The 15912-nt window shown below is 40.3% G+C and overlaps 4 protein-coding genes across 4 annotated transcripts; 2 read left to right on the top strand and 2 right to left on the bottom strand.

The window, feature by feature from the left end:
• Positions 1 to 5979: 5979 nt before the first annotated feature.
• LOC110538450 (hemoglobin subunit alpha-4-like) lies at positions 5980 to 6973 on the bottom strand. Its single transcript, XM_021625282.2, has 3 exons — positions 6744 to 6973; positions 6340 to 6547; positions 5980 to 6247 (listed from the first exon to the last, which is right to left on the bottom strand). Exons 1-3 carry the CDS (start codon positions 6836 to 6838, stop codon positions 6119 to 6121), a joined length of 432 nt encoding a protein of 143 aa, XP_021480957.2. The 5' UTR covers positions 6839 to 6973; the 3' UTR covers positions 5980 to 6118.
• A 1700-nt stretch (positions 6974 to 8673) lies between these two features.
• On the top strand, positions 8674 to 9738 carry LOC110538444 (hemoglobin subunit beta). The gene is made up of 3 exons (XM_021625274.2): positions 8674 to 8952; positions 9129 to 9351; positions 9489 to 9738. The coding sequence occupies exons 1-3, from the start codon at positions 8861 to 8863 to the stop codon at positions 9618 to 9620; spliced, it is 447 nt and encodes a 148-aa protein (XP_021480949.1). The 5' UTR covers positions 8674 to 8860; the 3' UTR covers positions 9621 to 9738.
• A 2640-nt stretch (positions 9739 to 12378) lies between these two features.
• Positions 12379 to 13282, bottom strand: LOC110538451 (hemoglobin subunit alpha). The gene is made up of 3 exons (XM_021625283.2): positions 13103 to 13282; positions 12685 to 12892; positions 12379 to 12573 (listed from the first exon to the last, which is right to left on the bottom strand). The coding sequence occupies exons 1-3, from the start codon at positions 13195 to 13197 to the stop codon at positions 12445 to 12447; spliced, it is 432 nt and encodes a 143-aa protein (XP_021480958.2). The 5' UTR covers positions 13198 to 13282; the 3' UTR covers positions 12379 to 12444.
• Positions 13283 to 14503: 1221 nt separating this feature from the next.
• LOC110538446 (hemoglobin subunit beta-1-like) lies at positions 14504 to 15449 on the top strand. Its single transcript, XM_021625278.2, has 3 exons — positions 14504 to 14673; positions 14900 to 15122; positions 15254 to 15449. The coding sequence occupies exons 1-3, from the start codon at positions 14582 to 14584 to the stop codon at positions 15380 to 15382; spliced, it is 444 nt and encodes a 147-aa protein (XP_021480953.1). The 5' UTR covers positions 14504 to 14581; the 3' UTR covers positions 15383 to 15449.
• The last annotated feature ends 463 nt before the right edge of the window (positions 15450 to 15912 follow it).

Below are 15912 nucleotides of genomic sequence, written 5' to 3'. Positions count from 1 at the left end.
TAAAACAGTGTAAAAAACGTAAAAAACCCATCCCAAAATAAAACAACGCAACTAGGAATGTAACGTTACTTCTGGATGAGTTAATCATCACAGAACTGTCTTTGATGTTGCAGAAAATAATCTCAATTCAAAATTCCTTATGGTCCATGAGGAGCTTGAAATGCTAAATTAGAAACACTCCCCAGAGTCCCACAACCGCATAGGCTACCTTCATTTGTATAGTAAACGGCATACAATTCAATTTGTATTTTACCTTGTCTCGTCTTTATCTAGGCTAAACACGTTGCTCTAGCAAGAATCTCTCTGCCTCCACGTTGTCCTTCAAAATAATTTTCTTTCCCTTTCAAGAAAATAGCAGGGGCGCTAGGAATGCAAGTGGGTGCCGGACCTTGTGCTCGTGGAGTAGTTTCTTCGCCATTGCAAACTTCTTCCTCTTCATTGCCAGTTCCTTGAACAAGTCTGGGGGAAAGAGACAGCCGGTGGCCTTCCCACTGAACGCCACCCCTTTCTTTCGCCGCTTTAAGTACCTTTGTCCCGGGCTGTAGATCGTAGGAAGCGGAGGAGAACTGTTCTCGGGGGCCTATTCTCGTCAGGCATCGTTAAACTGTGACGTGTTTGTTAAATTTCGAATTCGTGCCTGTCATCAAATCTGAATCCTTCTGCGATGTTTTTCTGCACACACTAGATTAGTCCACCGCGAGCCTCACTCCCCTCTTTCAGATGAACCAATCTCACCATATTTTTATTTGATTTATTTCACCTTTATTTGAGAACAAGTTCTCATTTACAACTGCGACCTGGCCAAGATAAGGCAAAGCAATTCGACACATACAACAACACAGAGTTACAAATGCAGTAAACAAACATACAGTCAATAATACAGTAGAAAAACAAGTCTATATACAATGTGAGCAAATGAGGTGAGATAATGGAGGTAAGGCAATAAATAGGCCGTGGTGGCGTAGTAAATACAATATAGCAATTAAACACTGGAATAGTAGATGTGCAGTAGCTGAACGTGCAAAGTAGAAATACTGGGGTGCAAAGGAGCAAGATAAATCCATACAGTAGGGGATGAGGTAGTTGTTTGGGCTACTAACAGATGGGCTTGTACAGGTGCAGTGATCTTTGAGCTGCTCTTACAGCTGGTGCTTAAAGCTAGTGAGGGAGATGTGCTTCCAGTTTCAGTGATTTTTGTAGTTAGTTCCAGTCATTGGTAGCAGAGAACTGGAAGGAGAGGCGGCCAAAGGAGGAATTGGCTTTGGGGGTGACCAGTGAGATATACCTGCTGGAGCACGTGCTACAGGTGGGTGCTGCTATGGTGATCAGCGAGCTGAGATAAGGCGGGCTTTACCTAGCAGGGTCTTGTAGATGACCTGGAGGCAGTGAGTTTGGCGATGAGTATGAAGCAAGGGCCAGCCAACGAGAGAGTACAGGACGCAGTGGTGAGTAGTATATGGGGCTTTGGTGACAAAACGGATGGCACTGTGATAGACTGCATCCAATTTTCTGAGTAGAGTGTTGGAGGCTAATTTGTAAATGACATCGCCGAAGTCAAGGATCGGTTAGATGGCCAGTTTTACGAGGGTATGTTTGGCAGCATGAGTGAAGGATGCTTTGTTGCGAAGTAGGAAGCCATTTCTAGATTTAATTTTGGATTGGAGATGTTTGATGTGAGTCTCGAAGGAGAGTTTGAAGAGCATGCATTTAGTTTTACTTGTATTTAAGAGCAGTTGGAGGCCGTGGAAGGAGAGTTGTATGTCATTGAAGCTTGTCTGGAGGTTAGTTAACACAGTGTCCAAAGAAGAGCCAGAAGTATACAGAATGGTGCCATCTGCATAGAGAGGTGAGAGACTCACCAGCAGCAAGAGTGACATCATTGATGTATACAGAGAAGAGAGTCGGCCCAAGAATTGAACCCTGTGGCAACCCCATAGAGACTGACACACTGAACTCTATCAGAGAAGTAGGCAATCATTTGAGAAACCAAGGCTGTTGAGTCTGCCGATAAGGATTTTAATTTTTAATTTTTATTTATTTATTTAACCAGGTAGGGTAGTTGAGAACAAGTTCTCATTTGCAACTGCGACCTGGCCAAGATAAAGCGTAGCAATTTGACACATACAACAACACAGAGTTACACATGGAATAAACAAAACATACAGTTAATAATACAGTAGAACAAAATAAAACAAAAAGTCTATATACAGTGAGTGCAAATGAGGTAAGTTAAGGAAATAAATAGGCCATGGTGGCGAAGTAATTACAATGTAGCAATTAAACACTGGAATGGTATGGTCGGAATGGTCGGTAATCTGTTTGTTAACTTGGCCTTTGAAGACCTTAGAAAGGCAGGGTAGGATAGATAAAGGTCTTTAGCAGTTCGGGTCAAGAGTGTCCCCCCCTTTGAAGAGGGGGATGACCGCAGCTGCTTTCCAATCTTTGGGAATCTCAGACGACACGAAAGAGAGGTTGAACAGGCTAGTAATAGGGGTTGCAACAATTTCGGCAGACAATTTTTAGAAAGGGTCAAGATTGTCTTGCCAGGCTGACTTGTAGGGGTCCAGATTTTGCAGTTCTTTTAGAACATCCACTAACTCAATTTAGCAGAGGGAGAAATGGGGGAGGCTTGGGCGAGTTGATGTGGGGGGGCTGTTCCCTGTTGCCCGGGGTAGGGGTAGCCAGGTGGAAAGCATTTTTTGAGTTTGTGTTCTAGGAAGCAATTTTCTGCTTGAAAAAGCTAGCCTTAGCTTCCCTAACTGCCTGTGTATATTGGTTCCTAACTTCCCTAAGAAGTTGCATATCACGGGGGCTGTTCGATGCTAATGCAGAACGCCACAGGATGTTTTTGTGCTGGTCAAGGGCAGTCAGGTCTGAAGAGAACCAAGGGCTATATCTGTTCCTGGTTCTACATTTCTTGAATGGGGCATGCTTATTTAAGATGGTGAGGAAGGCATTTTTAAAGAATAACCAGGCAACTTCTACTGACGGAATGAGGTCAATATCCTTCCAGGATACCCGGGCCAGGTCGATTAGAAAGGCCTGCTCGCTGAAGTGTTTCAGGGAGCGTTTCACAGTGATGAGGGGAGGTCATTTGACCGCAGACTCATTACGGATGCAGGCAATGAGGCAGTGATCGCTGAGATCTTGGTTGAAAACAGCAGAGGTGTATTTAGAGGGCAAGTTGGTTAGGATGATATCTATGAGGGTGCCCATGTTTACGGCTTTGGGGTTGTACCTAGTAGGGTCATTGATCATTTGTGTGAGATTGAGAGCATCAAGCTTAGATTGTAGGACGGCCGGGGTGTTAAGCATGTGCCAGTTTAGGTCACCTAGCAGCACGAGCTCTGAAGATAGATGGGGGGCAATCAGTTCACATATGGTGTCCAGAGCACGCTGGGGGCATAGGGGGGTCTATAGCAAGTGGCAATGGTGAGAAACTTGTTTCTAGAAAGGTGGATTTTTAAAAGTAGAAGTTCAAATTGTTTGGGTACAGACCTGGATAGAAGGACAGAACTCTGCAGGCTCTTTCTGCAGTAGATTGCAACACCGCCCCCTTTGGCCGTTCTATCTTGTCTGAAAATGTTGTAGTTAGGGATGGAGATTTCAGGGTTGACAGACTGTGCTAAAGCAGTGAATAAAACAAACGTAGGGAGGAGGCTTCCAATGTTAACATGCATGAAACCAAGGCTTTTACGGGTACAGAAGTCATTAAAAAATAGCGCCTGAGGAATAGGAGTGGAGCTAAGCACTGCAGGGCCTGGATTAACCTCTACATCGCCAGAGGAACAGAGGAGGACTAGAATAAGGGTACGGCTAAAAGCTATAAGGGCTGGTCGTCTAGGACGTCCGGAACAGAGAGTAAAAGGAGCAGGTTTCTTGGGGCGATAAAATAATTTCAAGGCATAATGTACAGACAAAGGTATGGTAGGATGTGAATACAGTGGAGGTAAACCTAGGCATTGAGTGATGGTGAGAGAGATATTGTCTCTAGAAACATCACTGAAACCAGGTGATGTCATCGCATGTGTGGGTGGTGGAACTGAAGGGTTGGATAAGGTATATTGAGCAGAGCTAGAGGCTCTACTGTGAAAGAGGACAATAAACACTAACCAGAACAGCAGTGGACAAGGCATACTGACATTAAGGAGAGGCATGCTTAGCCGAGTGATCATAAGGGTCCAGTGAGTAGTGAGGTTGGTTGGGGACACGACGATTCAGACAGCTAGCCGGGCTAGGGGTAGCAAGCTAGCAGAAGACAGAGGTCTGTTTATAGCCTCCTTGTGCATTTCCGTCTGTAGATTAGTGGGGTTCCGTGTGGTAGAGGGGACCAATCCAATTGGCAAAATAGTTATGGCCCAAGAAAATTGTCCGATGGACCTATTCAGCTAGCAGCCGATATGCTCTAGACAGCTAACGATTAGTGGGCCGTAGTTAGCAGATGGGCGTTCAGGTTACGTCGTGACGGAGGGGCCAGTTGAATAACCCCCTCGGGCAGATAACATCGGTAGTCCAGTTGTGAAGGCCCGGTGGGGCTCCGCACCGGCAGTAAAACGGGTCCGGATAGGTGATTGTAGCCCAGGAGTGGCCGATGGAACTCTTCAGCTAGTCGGAAGATGGTCCTAGCATGTGCTAGCTCTGGCTAATTGGTGCTTGCTCCGGGACTGACGTCAGCCCATAGTCACTTTTTCGGATTCTAGGTGAATAATACTTCAGAAAAAAAACAGATCCGCAACACATTGGGTGAGGCGGGTTGCAGGAGAGTGTTTTGAAGTTGAGTTTTCATAAAAAAATATATTAAAAAGATATGCGAAGAAAAATGTATAAAATATATATATAGGACAAGAGGAGGACAAAAGACTTCTTGACTGCTACGCCATCTTGGATTTAGGTATGTATATCTCTTACTTCTGTTCTCAAATGATTCAACACGATTCCACAATTTTTTCACGTGATTCTCATTAGCCTTCTTCAGATGGGAGATGGCATCCTTCACTGTCAAAATCCATCCCTCTGCCCCGCTCTTGTATCGCATCAACTGTTTCCTTCAACTCTGTAGTTGTTGTTTTTATTGTCGAGAAATCTGATGCAACATCCAACAAAATCGTGTTCAATTTCCCATTTACTCAAATAGATCCTAAAGATTTACAGATGTCTCTGTATTTACGTGTTTATCCATGTCTTGGTTGTGATGTTCGGAGGACTTGCTGTTTGTTTGCTAGCGGATGTGGCCTTCTGTGAATACCGCGTGTTAGCCTTGAATAAGTTTTTATCGTGTGTCGAAATTCCAATAACGCCACTTTGGCGATATGTTTCAAAATGTAAATGATCTTTATATTAAACTGTACTTCAAGTCAATATATTAAGACAAAAATAAAAGTGTATGACGTTGAATTTCAATATTTACATGCTGGTAGGAGCTCTCTAAAATGCTGCCATCTTTTTCAGCAGTCCCACATGACTCCTCCAGTTTTTGTTTTTTAAATAAATTTGCAAACATTTATAAAAAACAGTTTTTGATTTGTCATTATCGGGCATTGTGTGTAGATTTATGAGGGGAAAAACTATTTAGTAAATGTAAAAATAAATCTGTAACGTAACAAAATTAGGAAAAAGTAAATGGATCTGAATTATTTCCGAATGCACTGTAAATCGCAAGACAATGTGAGCAGGGGCTTCATGCACCGCAAAATTCTGAGGGGACACAAAATGGCTGAGGATGGCTGTGGGGTGGGCCCTAAATTTGAGACTTTTTTGACAAGCTTCATTCTCTGACTTGATTGATAGCCTGAAATGGCTTATTGGTAGATAGTTATGAGTTTGGGAACCCGTCTGAGCTAGCTAAAGCTAGGGGGGAAAAAAAATATTATAATTATTTCGTTTTTTAAGAGGACAAATATGAGGAGGTACGTGCCCTTCTGCACCCTATGGATATTGAATGTGAATGTGAGACAACGAAAATGAAAAACAAACACAGTATGAGTTTCATTTAGGTTTATTGTCCGTGTGTCAATATCGGAAGGACATTACGTTTGAGAAACATGGATGAACGTCTAATTCTGATGTAAAACTGTGAGAGCTTGTAGCTCGGATGACAGTTTAGTAGCTGAACTCCAGTTTAGCGGTACTTCTCCGCAAGGGCCAGAGCCAGTTGTTGCAGGAACTTGTCCACGGACAAATGGATCTCGGGGGTGAATTCGGCGGGGAAGTAAGCGGCAACGACCACAATCAGGTTGTGAGCCAGGATCTGCAAAGGAAAATGGAAATATATTATTTCACCTTCACACAAGTAAAAATTCCGATTTTTGTAGTGCTTTTTTTTGTGTATTTGTCTCTTACCTTGAAGTTGGTGGGGTCCACCATCAGCCTGGTGGCGTGCAGTTCACTGAGTTTGGACAAGAAACCAAAGAGATCGTCCAAGTTACCAACACATTCATCGATTTGATTCATGATGGTGATGCCGTGCTTCTTCACTGGAGCGGAACCGGGGGCCACGGAAGCCCAGTGGGAGAAGTAGGCCTTGGTCTGGGGGTAGACGACAAGCATCCTGTAGTGGACATTAGAAATTAGGTGAGACAAAATTCATTCATAAATAATCATTCACACGGTCAGTATCGCGTCCATATTTTTGCTGAGATAGGCTACGCATTCATAGCCTCCATAGATTTGACTGGGGAGTTATGTGTTAATAATTTGAATACATGTTATAGTTCTTAATTTATCATACATCGTTATGTAATTACCTGGATAGAGCCTGTTCTCCAATCTCATCGGATTTAGGGAGGATCTTGCCCCAGATGGCCTTCACGTTGGCTTTGTCCTTAGCTGAGAGACTCATAGCTGTCTTGTCCGTTTATCCACTTAAATAACGGTGCTGAGAAAAGACGCTTGTGAGCGTAGACTTCTCAGAGGCTGTTTTTATTGAGGCATGAGAGAAGGCACACCCCGATATAATCTCGGCTCCTCCTCTGATTGGGCATCTTTCCAATACATGATTAATGTTTTTTATATGTTATGGATCTGAGCTAATTCGTATAATGCCCGAAATATGACATTTGCCCATAATCGATTTTGTTTGTAAAAATGCTGTCATAACATTGTATGTATTTATTTCATATAGATTGAATAACAAAGTGTTTTTGAAACACTTAATACCTCAATATTTTCTTTACGGTTGGGGTTTAATCGTACGGTCTAATCTTTCCTACACTCACATGTGATTCTGTACAAATGGCAGTGTTGGGGAGTAGTGGACTGCATGTAATTCAACTAGTAATTTAACTACATTTTGCAGTAGCTCGGTGGTAGTTGAACTACATTGAAATCTAGTTAGGGTTTTCAGCAGTAGTTAACTCCTTTTCCCCCCATGTATCAGCTAACTACTGGAACTACACACTCCTTTTTCAACCCCCATGTAGCAGCTAACTACTGGCACTACACACTACTTATTTTTGAAATATAAAATATAGATGAAGTAGGCAATCATATATTTTTGGTGCATTAGACCTGCCTAATTCTGACTTGAAACATCGTTTTTCTGCTAATAGGCTAAAATACACACTGTCAACATTTTACCTCAAAGTTCTTTGACTTACAATTTTTACTCTATTACATTTCAGATTTACATATGATCATTTTTCACGAAGTAGTTTGGATAATGAACTTATTTTCCATAGTAACTTTATATTTTCTTAAGGGTAGCTTTAGTGTAGCTTAATTTCTTCCAGTGTGAAGTAATTGCTAGCTTGCTAAACTATATTTTCAGAGTAGCTTCCCCAACACTGACAAATATTTGCAACGTGATTGGATTGGCAACTAACAACCAAATCAAGACGTGTTGGCTTAGATCCAATTTGGCCTATGTAGTCAATATTCACAGTTAACACATAAATACTGAGACAAATTATATACCTGATAATCGGAAAGGTTTTGTTTCGATTAAAAAGCGTACCCTAGGCCTATCACTAAACATTGTAACAATATATAGTCTACGAGCATTGTATTTCAGTGGAGCTAAACAAAAAGCTGTGGTTTCATTGAAGTAAATAGGCTGATATCCGCATTGAATAGTGTCCATTTAGAACCCATCATGTAATTCCCCTGATGAAGGCAGATTAAACGACTTTTCACCAACTGACATTTAGATGAATCATTCAAAAAGACCAGAAATATGGAACTATCAAATGGGTGGGTCCGTCTGAATATGAAGATAAAACATATTTCGAGTCATGCTCTTTCTTTCATAGTTTACTCCCAATCTAGGCTTTTCTTTTTTTAAACGAGATCCCAAATAAACACTTACATCAATAATTAGCATTTTATAAAGATAATATTGCAATTCAATGTGAATATTACAACGATACATTATAATAGAATTTAGGGCCAAATAAGGTTCTACCCTGAGATAATTGGCATTAAAGTTCCGAACCTTCATTCGTTTGAATAGTGTCAGATATTATTTTGAACTTAACAATATGAATTGGGGTATTAAGTACTATTTGCAGTATATAGAGAACATTGAACAGAACAAGGCTATGTCAATTACTAAATTACTAAATGTTGACAAAAATGCCGATGAAGGCTAATCATGGCTTGATAATTCCATCCGTAGTAATTTGAATTTGGCAACGCCTAAATGACCAAGCATTATCTTTAAAAGTGGGATGAAGTTGGCACAATGCCGATATGTGCCACACTCGAGGACCTTGCCCCCTAAGACATTCATCCAATCATTTTCTGTGTTCTGTTCAGGGCGGAGATTCTGAACATCAATAAATTGGACGTTCCATGAGGTAAAAACCTCAGGGATCCCTTGTAACATTTTGCAAGTACCAACGGAAATCAACAAACAAACGTCAACATGGTCGACTGGACAGATGCTGAGCGCAGTGCCATCGTAGGCCTGTGGGGAAAGATCAGCGTGGATGAGATCGGACCCCAGGCCCTGGCCAGGTACATTCTTATAATATTTATGTAGATATCATTAAATAATAACACGATAATAGGCTACCTAGGCTAATTAGCACTAATTGCGTAGTAGGACATCACGGTGTTCACCTTTGGTGCGGTACAGACCATATTGATTGTGAAGTACAATTTTAATGGCAGCCTGTTTAATTTATTTTTAGACTTTTGATCGTGTCTCCATGGACTCAGAGGCACTTTAGCACCTTCGGCAACCTATCCACACCCGCTGCCATCATGGGTAACCCCGCCGTGGCCAAGCACGGAAAGACCGTGATGCACGGACTGGACAGAGCGGTGCAGAACCTGGATGACATCAAGAACACCTATACTGCACTGAGTGTGATGCACTCAGAGAAACTGCACGTGGATCCCGACAACTTCAGGGTGAGTATTACACTTTAGCAAACTGAAACAAAATACAAAAATAAAGTATTGTGAATTAAATAGCGTTATGAGCCGATGTAAAGCTTATTTCAATATTACATTCTCTATCTGGTTCCTTTACGGTCCCCTCTCCACAGCTCCTCGCCGACTGCATCACCGTGTGCGTGGCCGCCAAGCTCGGTCCCGCCGTTTTCAATGCTGATACTCAGGAAGCCTTCCAGAAGTTCCTGGCTGTCGTTGTGTCCGCTCTTGGCAGACAGTACCACTAGAGTATCACTCGACAGCATCAATATGGACGAGAGATGACACTCCAAACCAGTCTGTTAGGCTGGAACCTGTGCCATAGCTACTACACATGTTGAAAATAATAAAATCTATTTAAAAGCATTTATCTTTTTGAAGTGTTGTTTTTCGATGGAAAATGCTCTCCTGCAATTTTCCTGATGGCAATTGGATTCTAGTTAGGCCCTCAATGGAATCAAATAAGCTGTGTACATCGCCTAGCCTACACATCTTCAAGCTTGAAAATAAATGATTTCCTAAAACGGTTAACACTCTTAACCACTTGTCTACCTGCCTACCATCACATAATGTTTTCTAATTGTAATATGATAGCTACAGTATATTTAAATTGTATTTTCTTTGTTTTAGATATTTAAATATGTATGTCCTTAGAATGACTGAAATCCACGGTCAACAAATGCTTTTACTATTTTTGGACCTAAAAACACATTTAAGTCAATATAAGTCAACATACCCCAATCATGTGAAATTATTTTCAACACATTAGTTGAGTAGCCTAACACAATCCATTTAAAATATGATTTTGGAGCCTTGCCCTCACCATCACCAGATTTATCCACAGCAATGTGACAGATCGCGACGTCTTGCAAAACGAGGGCAACTAATGCAGAGCTATAATCAAACAAATCCGATAAAATACAAAATAGTGCTGTAAGAATTATTGCGCCCTCGCGAGTGGCGCAGCGGTCTAAGGCACAGCGCAGTGCCAGAGGCGTCACTACAGATCCGGATTCACATGGCTCTCGAACTTTGCCTCGCCCGAGTACGTATTGGATTTGCAGCTATGGGGCAAGACTGCAACTACAAATTGGATATAACGGAATTGGAGGGTAAAAAATAAAATATAGGCCTATATATATTATTTATTGCATCAATTCACTGTCCATCAACTCCTGGCGGAACACTATGTCACAACCACTAACAACTAACAACCCATATGCCTGAAATCCTTACATCATAAAGCAACATGATACAGTAGTCTCGTCGCTGTAACACATTCAGAGATGATAGACAGTAATCTAAAATAATTCATATATTTCAAACGAAAACCACTTTCTGTTTGTCATAGATGGACCAGATTAAAATGAGATGAAAGGTGAATTCCTAATTAGTTCAGGAAGAGTTCTGTGAGACATTCACAGCAATGGGGGAAGACATTTGGATCAAGAGAGACCTTTAGAGAATATGCACATTTTCTCTAACACTGTATATACAAATATGTATTTTACAGTTTTAAGGAAGGGGACATCTCATAGTTAGTGATTTTATAATTTGATTATACTATATTTAGAAAGCATATAAGTAATTTGAAGTCTTATTCATACAGTTTTGTTGAATAGGAAATACATCTTATAAATATTTCCTATTTTCGTAATTGTACTGTGATTGTACTGTCAGCCATGTATAACTATTTTTGCCAGAAAGGTGAGATTTTAACATTTCTTGGAGTACGCAGCATTACTATTGTTTATCTCATGATAAATCATACATTTTGGGGATTATGTAGATTACATTTTAGATTACATTTAGTTACATTTAAGAGTTTTTAAAATGTTTGCATTTGAAACATTATTCTAGAATATTCAGATTATGTATTACATATTATATAATAAGGTGGTATTTATCCCACCTTTACATAGGCTTTTAGGGAACTCATACACTCTCTAAACCTCATTGAAGATACAAAAAAGTGAATGTTCAACCTTAACATGTGATAACTATACAACATAACAGATGAACAAGAATGACATTAACTCCCATGGTGGCTAAACATAATTATCTGAAAGCCACACCCCTAAACTACGTCTCCAATCTTCTGATCTGACCCACTGGGTAATTTAAGCAATAAGGCCCGAGGGCTAGGCTGTTCTTATGCAATGCGGAGTGCCTGGGTACAGCCCTTAGTCGTGGTATATTGGCCATATACCACAAACCCCGAGGTGCCTTATTGCTATTATAAACTGGTTACAAACGTAACCAGAATACATGTTTTGTCATACACGTGGTATAGGGTCTGATATACCACGGCTTTCAGCCAATCAGCATTCAGGGCTTAAACCATCAATTTTATAAATCTAAGTAACCCAGCACCAATAACCCAGCATCAACAACCCAACACTGCTCTTTTTAAAGAAAACAACCTAACTAAGTGACCAAACACCAGCAGCCCAGCAGTTGGGCCAACCAAACAAAACGTAATTTTGTAGAGTGCACAGGACTTTCAGAATGAGCGTAAATAACGTGTTCGCTTTCAAAGTCGAGTCCACTTCCCAGTTTTGGACCAAATTCACTGCATTGAAAATACTAAATACCATTCTCTGAAATATCTTGTTACAAATTACACGTTGATTTTACCCCAATACAAGTAAAATACTCAAAAGAATCCTAATTTAATATTTCAAATTCATGTGAAATAAATATTATCCATCTCGAGGTTTTCATTGTGCCTATGCTGTCTCTAGTAGTATCCCATTCAGCAACTACTCCACATTCATCAAAATAAATGTTACAGGTATTAGATAGGCTAGCCAAAATTATGGGAAACAACATACTGAGGTAGCGCATGGTGGGCCTAAAGCACTATTTTTTAAATAATGTCTTCATTCCTTTGTCATTCCATTTTTTTAACGTGTGAATCTACAGTTTTTAGCCTGTTGTGTTGCTAACATTGAAATATGACCTTGATGGTGAAATGTGGTGGAATAAGGACACAAACACAGAAAATAACGTAATTCATTGCCCATTTATTTTATTGTGATAACAACAGAGCAGGAACTGCAGCACTCCACTCTATCTGTATTTGTCAGCCAGGGCAGCGGACACGGCTGCAAGGAATTTATCCACAGCAATGTGCACTTCGGGAGTGAAATCCGCAGGGAAGTGAATAGCCAGGGTCACAAGGATGTTGTGGGACAGAATCTGAAAAGTATATTTTAAAAGTTAATATTGACGAATTAATCCAGCAACATACTTAGAGTTGAAGTTGAGAGTGATATATATATAAAGATAATAAGTTATCTGGGAGCCAACCTTGAAATTGCCAGGGTCAACGCGCAGTTTGAAGGCGTGCAAATCGCTGAGAGCACTCAGTCCTCCGACGAGGTCGTCGATCACTCCGACAGCATTACCAATTGCACCCATGATGATGCCTCCATGCTTCTTGACTGGGGCAGAGCCGGGGCTCAGGTCAGCCCAGTGGGAGAAGTAGGTCTTAGTCTGGGGGTAGGCGGTCAGCATCCTGTAAAAATGAGTTTGTATACCATTTTAGGCGTATTCAGATTCCTTAACTTTTAAGCATTATGCGTGTCTTACTCATCTCGTCTTCTGTCTACAATGTAATCAAAGTAGTTTACTTATTGTATGTTAAAATGCTTGGTCAGGGCAGGCAATATGCCGCTGTCATCAGTTTAAACACAACCAGTCTCATAATTATTTCATGAAGGCTTACCTTCCCAAAGCTTCAGCACCGACGACATCTGCCTTTCCACTAATCTTGCCCCAGAAGGCCTTGACTACAGATTTGTCCTTTGCTGTCAGACTCATTTTGCTCCTTTCTGATTGACCCGTATTAAATATACAATAATTTAACCTGACAAGATGACTGCCTATACAACTAGGCCCCTTTATATTACAGTAGCGCGGGAGACACGCCCAGCTACTAACTCGGGTACACTCCCCCTACACCGCAACCATATTGGTCAAAATCCAAGAGTAAGAAACGTTATCTTGGCTTTTATCAAATGTTATGTCAGAGGGCTATGTTTGTAATAATATACATCATTAACTTTTTTCTGAAACATTTTTGCCTACGTTTTCGTCTTCTGGCTGTTCTGTGAAACAATGTATGGAAATAAATTGTACCAGAGCTGTCAACTATTTTACAATTTGTTTGATTGATAAATATAATAATAATAATACATAATAATAATAATAATTTTTTTCGTTGCATAAAACGAAATATTTCTGTATATCATTTATTTCCAATAGGCTAATTCTAAAGCTGCTTTTGCCAAAATAGAACAATTAGTTAACTAGTTAATTAGCAATTTAAAATTACGATGCCCCTAATAAATTAAATTGTACAAATCAAATTCACCTTCAAAGACCTGCATTCAATTGGAGAATATTTATTCAAGGTGACATATTTGACATGTGTTCAATTAAAGTTCGATATGATCCCCAATTAAAAGGTTAATTGGACTTCGAATAATGATCGGAAAAAATGTCAGAAGTCATGCGAGGATATGGGTACACACCTATCTGCAAATAATACAGGACATTCCTGCTTATCATATTTATTGTCTTGAAATTAATCACTTAAAATGGGCGGGACGGTCTGAATCCCCGGATAAAAAAGGAAGGCATAATATTGTCGTAGATAAGAAACTGCCAAATTGTAGGCCGGAATTAGCTTGAATTATCAAATTATCACAACTCGTAAAAAAAATGTAATTAAAGTGATTGCATCCCTTTAGAAACGTTTATTTGAATAGCCTTATACACTGCAATGAAAACATTTTGAATAGTTTTGCCATAATCTTGCATCAGTTGGATCAACAAAACTGTTTAGCTAGGGATCATACGAATTTTGAAACGTTGGTAATCTAGATAAAACTGTATAGGCCTAATTACTTATGATTTCAGATTTTAGGATCTAACGTAAATAATTGATTCTGCAACAACTAATAAATGAGCATTTACTGTTGTTTTTAACAGATCAAATATTGGATTTTGAAACTGAATTCTCAATAACATCAAGTTCGAGAGCTGAAGCGCTCACTTGGCCAATACTGATCTTTGCCTAAGCCAATCATATCTCCAGTGGGCGGAGAGCACTCATAAATATAAGTTGCAGGCAACGTGTTTCCTTACACAAGACATTGATTGTTCAATCTTGTTGCAAAACCGGAAAACAAACACTGACAACATGGTTGACTGGACAGACACAGAGAAGAGCACCATCAGTGCTGTCTGGGGCAAAGTAGATATCAATGAGGTCGGACCACTGGCTCTGGGAAGGTAGGTCATGGCTTCAGCCTCATTCAAATATATCATCCAATATAGTTTATAGTGGAGATCATGAGTAATTATAACACTATTATACGTGTCCTGTTATCTTATCATTACTATTAATATTGAGTTGATATTGTTACATTTGAATGGAGCATGTTAGAGTATTAATTAGGCATATAATTGAAATACATTTGAAAATAATTCACATATTTCGGTGTTCTTGCAATGACAGAGTCCTGATCGTCTACCCCTGGACTCAGCGTTATTTCGGCTCTTTCGGAGATGTATCAACTCCCGCAGCAATCATGGGCAACCCCAAAGTTGCTGCTCACGGCAAGGTCGTGTGTGGAGCTCTGGATAAAGCTGTGAAGAACATGGGCAACATCTTGGCCACATACAAGTCACTGAGCGAGACCCACGCTAACAAACTCTTCGTCGACCCTGAAAATTTCAGGGTATGCCTTCTGTCTTGAGAAATATGTTTTAGGCTACACGTATAACATTCAGAACAACACGTCTAATTCCAAAGGTAAAACAAAAACGACGATCTAATGTAACATCTACGTCCTTTGTCTTTTGTCCACAGGTGTTGGCTGACGTCCTCACAATTGTCGTTGCCGCCAAGTTCGGAGCCTCTTTCACTCCTGAAATCCAGGCAACCTGGCAGAAGTTCATGAAAGTGGTTGTCGCAGCCATGGGCAGTCGGTACTTCTAAATGCACCCCAGACAAATGAATAAGTTCTGACATCCCTGCCTGAGTGAAAATAAAGTCATCGAAACAAGCTGTCTTATTCGTATTGGTATAAACAACATTATGGTTAGGATTGGGCATTTCTGGGGAAAGTTTCACCACAATATCCATAATATCAATATTTAGGCAATATAGAGATGGGCATTGACCGATGGGAAACGGATGGTTTAGGGTCATGGACTATTGTGTGAATGAAGTGCGGCTACACTGTAAACCCTTATTAGTTATCATTACTCAAAAGATTTGTGGAAACCCGCTGCACTATGATTCTAGAGTACAGTTACTTACAACGTTAGAGCTGGCTTTACTCAAACTTAAAGTGTCACATGATCTCAAATGGGCAACAATTTAAAGTTGATTAAACACAAAACGTTTTAGTAAGTAGCAAGAAAGCTGAAAAGCTGGTTGCTAGGTGGTATAGGAGCTACAGTTTACAGTATGCTCTTTTTCAGGTGAAGTCATACGAGACATGGTCAATTCCTGTTTTAAAAAAC

The sequence above is a fragment of the Oncorhynchus mykiss genome, chromosome 12 (genome assembly GCF_013265735.2).
Source record: "Oncorhynchus mykiss isolate Arlee chromosome 12, USDA_OmykA_1.1, whole genome shotgun sequence".
Lineage (NCBI taxonomy): Eukaryota > Metazoa > Chordata > Actinopteri > Salmoniformes > Salmonidae > Oncorhynchus > Oncorhynchus mykiss.
The sequence above is the reverse complement of the archived record's forward strand: the minus strand, read 5'-3'. Positions and strand labels throughout refer to the sequence as shown.

What these genes read in the sequence shown, in the direction of transcription:
- LOC110538450 (XM_021625282.2), bottom strand. Translation starts at nt 6,838, where the DNA reads ATGAGTCTCTCAGCTAAGGACAAAGCCAACGTGAAGGCCATCTGGGGC. An exon ending in GGAGAACAGGCTCTATCCAG is followed by an intron (nt 6,548 to 6,743) that starts GTAATTACATAA and finishes TGTCCACTACAG; the next exon opens with GATGCTTGTCGTCTACCCCC. An exon ending in TGGACCCCACCAACTTCAAG is followed by an intron (nt 6,248 to 6,339) that starts GTAAGAGACAAA and finishes TTTCCTTTGCAG; the next exon opens with ATCCTGGCTCACAACCTGAT.
- LOC110538451 (XM_021625283.2), bottom strand. Translation starts at nt 13,197, where the DNA reads ATGAGTCTGACAGCAAAGGACAAATCTGTAGTCAAGGCCTTCTGGGGC. An exon ending in GGTGCTGAAGCTTTGGGAAG is followed by an intron (nt 12,893 to 13,102) that starts GTAAGCCTTCAT and finishes TCATTTTTACAG; the next exon opens with GATGCTGACCGCCTACCCCC. An exon ending in TTGACCCTGGCAATTTCAAG is followed by an intron (nt 12,574 to 12,684) that starts GTTGGCTCCCAG and finishes TATACTTTTCAG; the next exon opens with ATTCTGTCCCACAACATCCT.
- LOC110538446 (XM_021625278.2), top strand. Translation starts at nt 14,582, where the DNA reads ATGGTTGACTGGACAGACACAGAGAAGAGCACCATCAGTGCTGTCTGG. An exon ending in GGACCACTGGCTCTGGGAAG is followed by an intron (nt 14,674 to 14,899) that starts GTAGGTCATGGC and finishes TTGCAATGACAG; the next exon opens with AGTCCTGATCGTCTACCCCT. An exon ending in TCGACCCTGAAAATTTCAGG is followed by an intron (nt 15,123 to 15,253) that starts GTATGCCTTCTG and finishes TTTTGTCCACAG; the next exon opens with GTGTTGGCTGACGTCCTCAC.
- LOC110538444 (XM_021625274.2), top strand. Translation starts at nt 8,861, where the DNA reads ATGGTCGACTGGACAGATGCTGAGCGCAGTGCCATCGTAGGCCTGTGG. An exon ending in GGACCCCAGGCCCTGGCCAG is followed by an intron (nt 8,953 to 9,128) that starts GTACATTCTTAT and finishes ATTTATTTTTAG; the next exon opens with ACTTTTGATCGTGTCTCCAT. An exon ending in TGGATCCCGACAACTTCAGG is followed by an intron (nt 9,352 to 9,488) that starts GTGAGTATTACA and finishes CCCTCTCCACAG; the next exon opens with CTCCTCGCCGACTGCATCAC.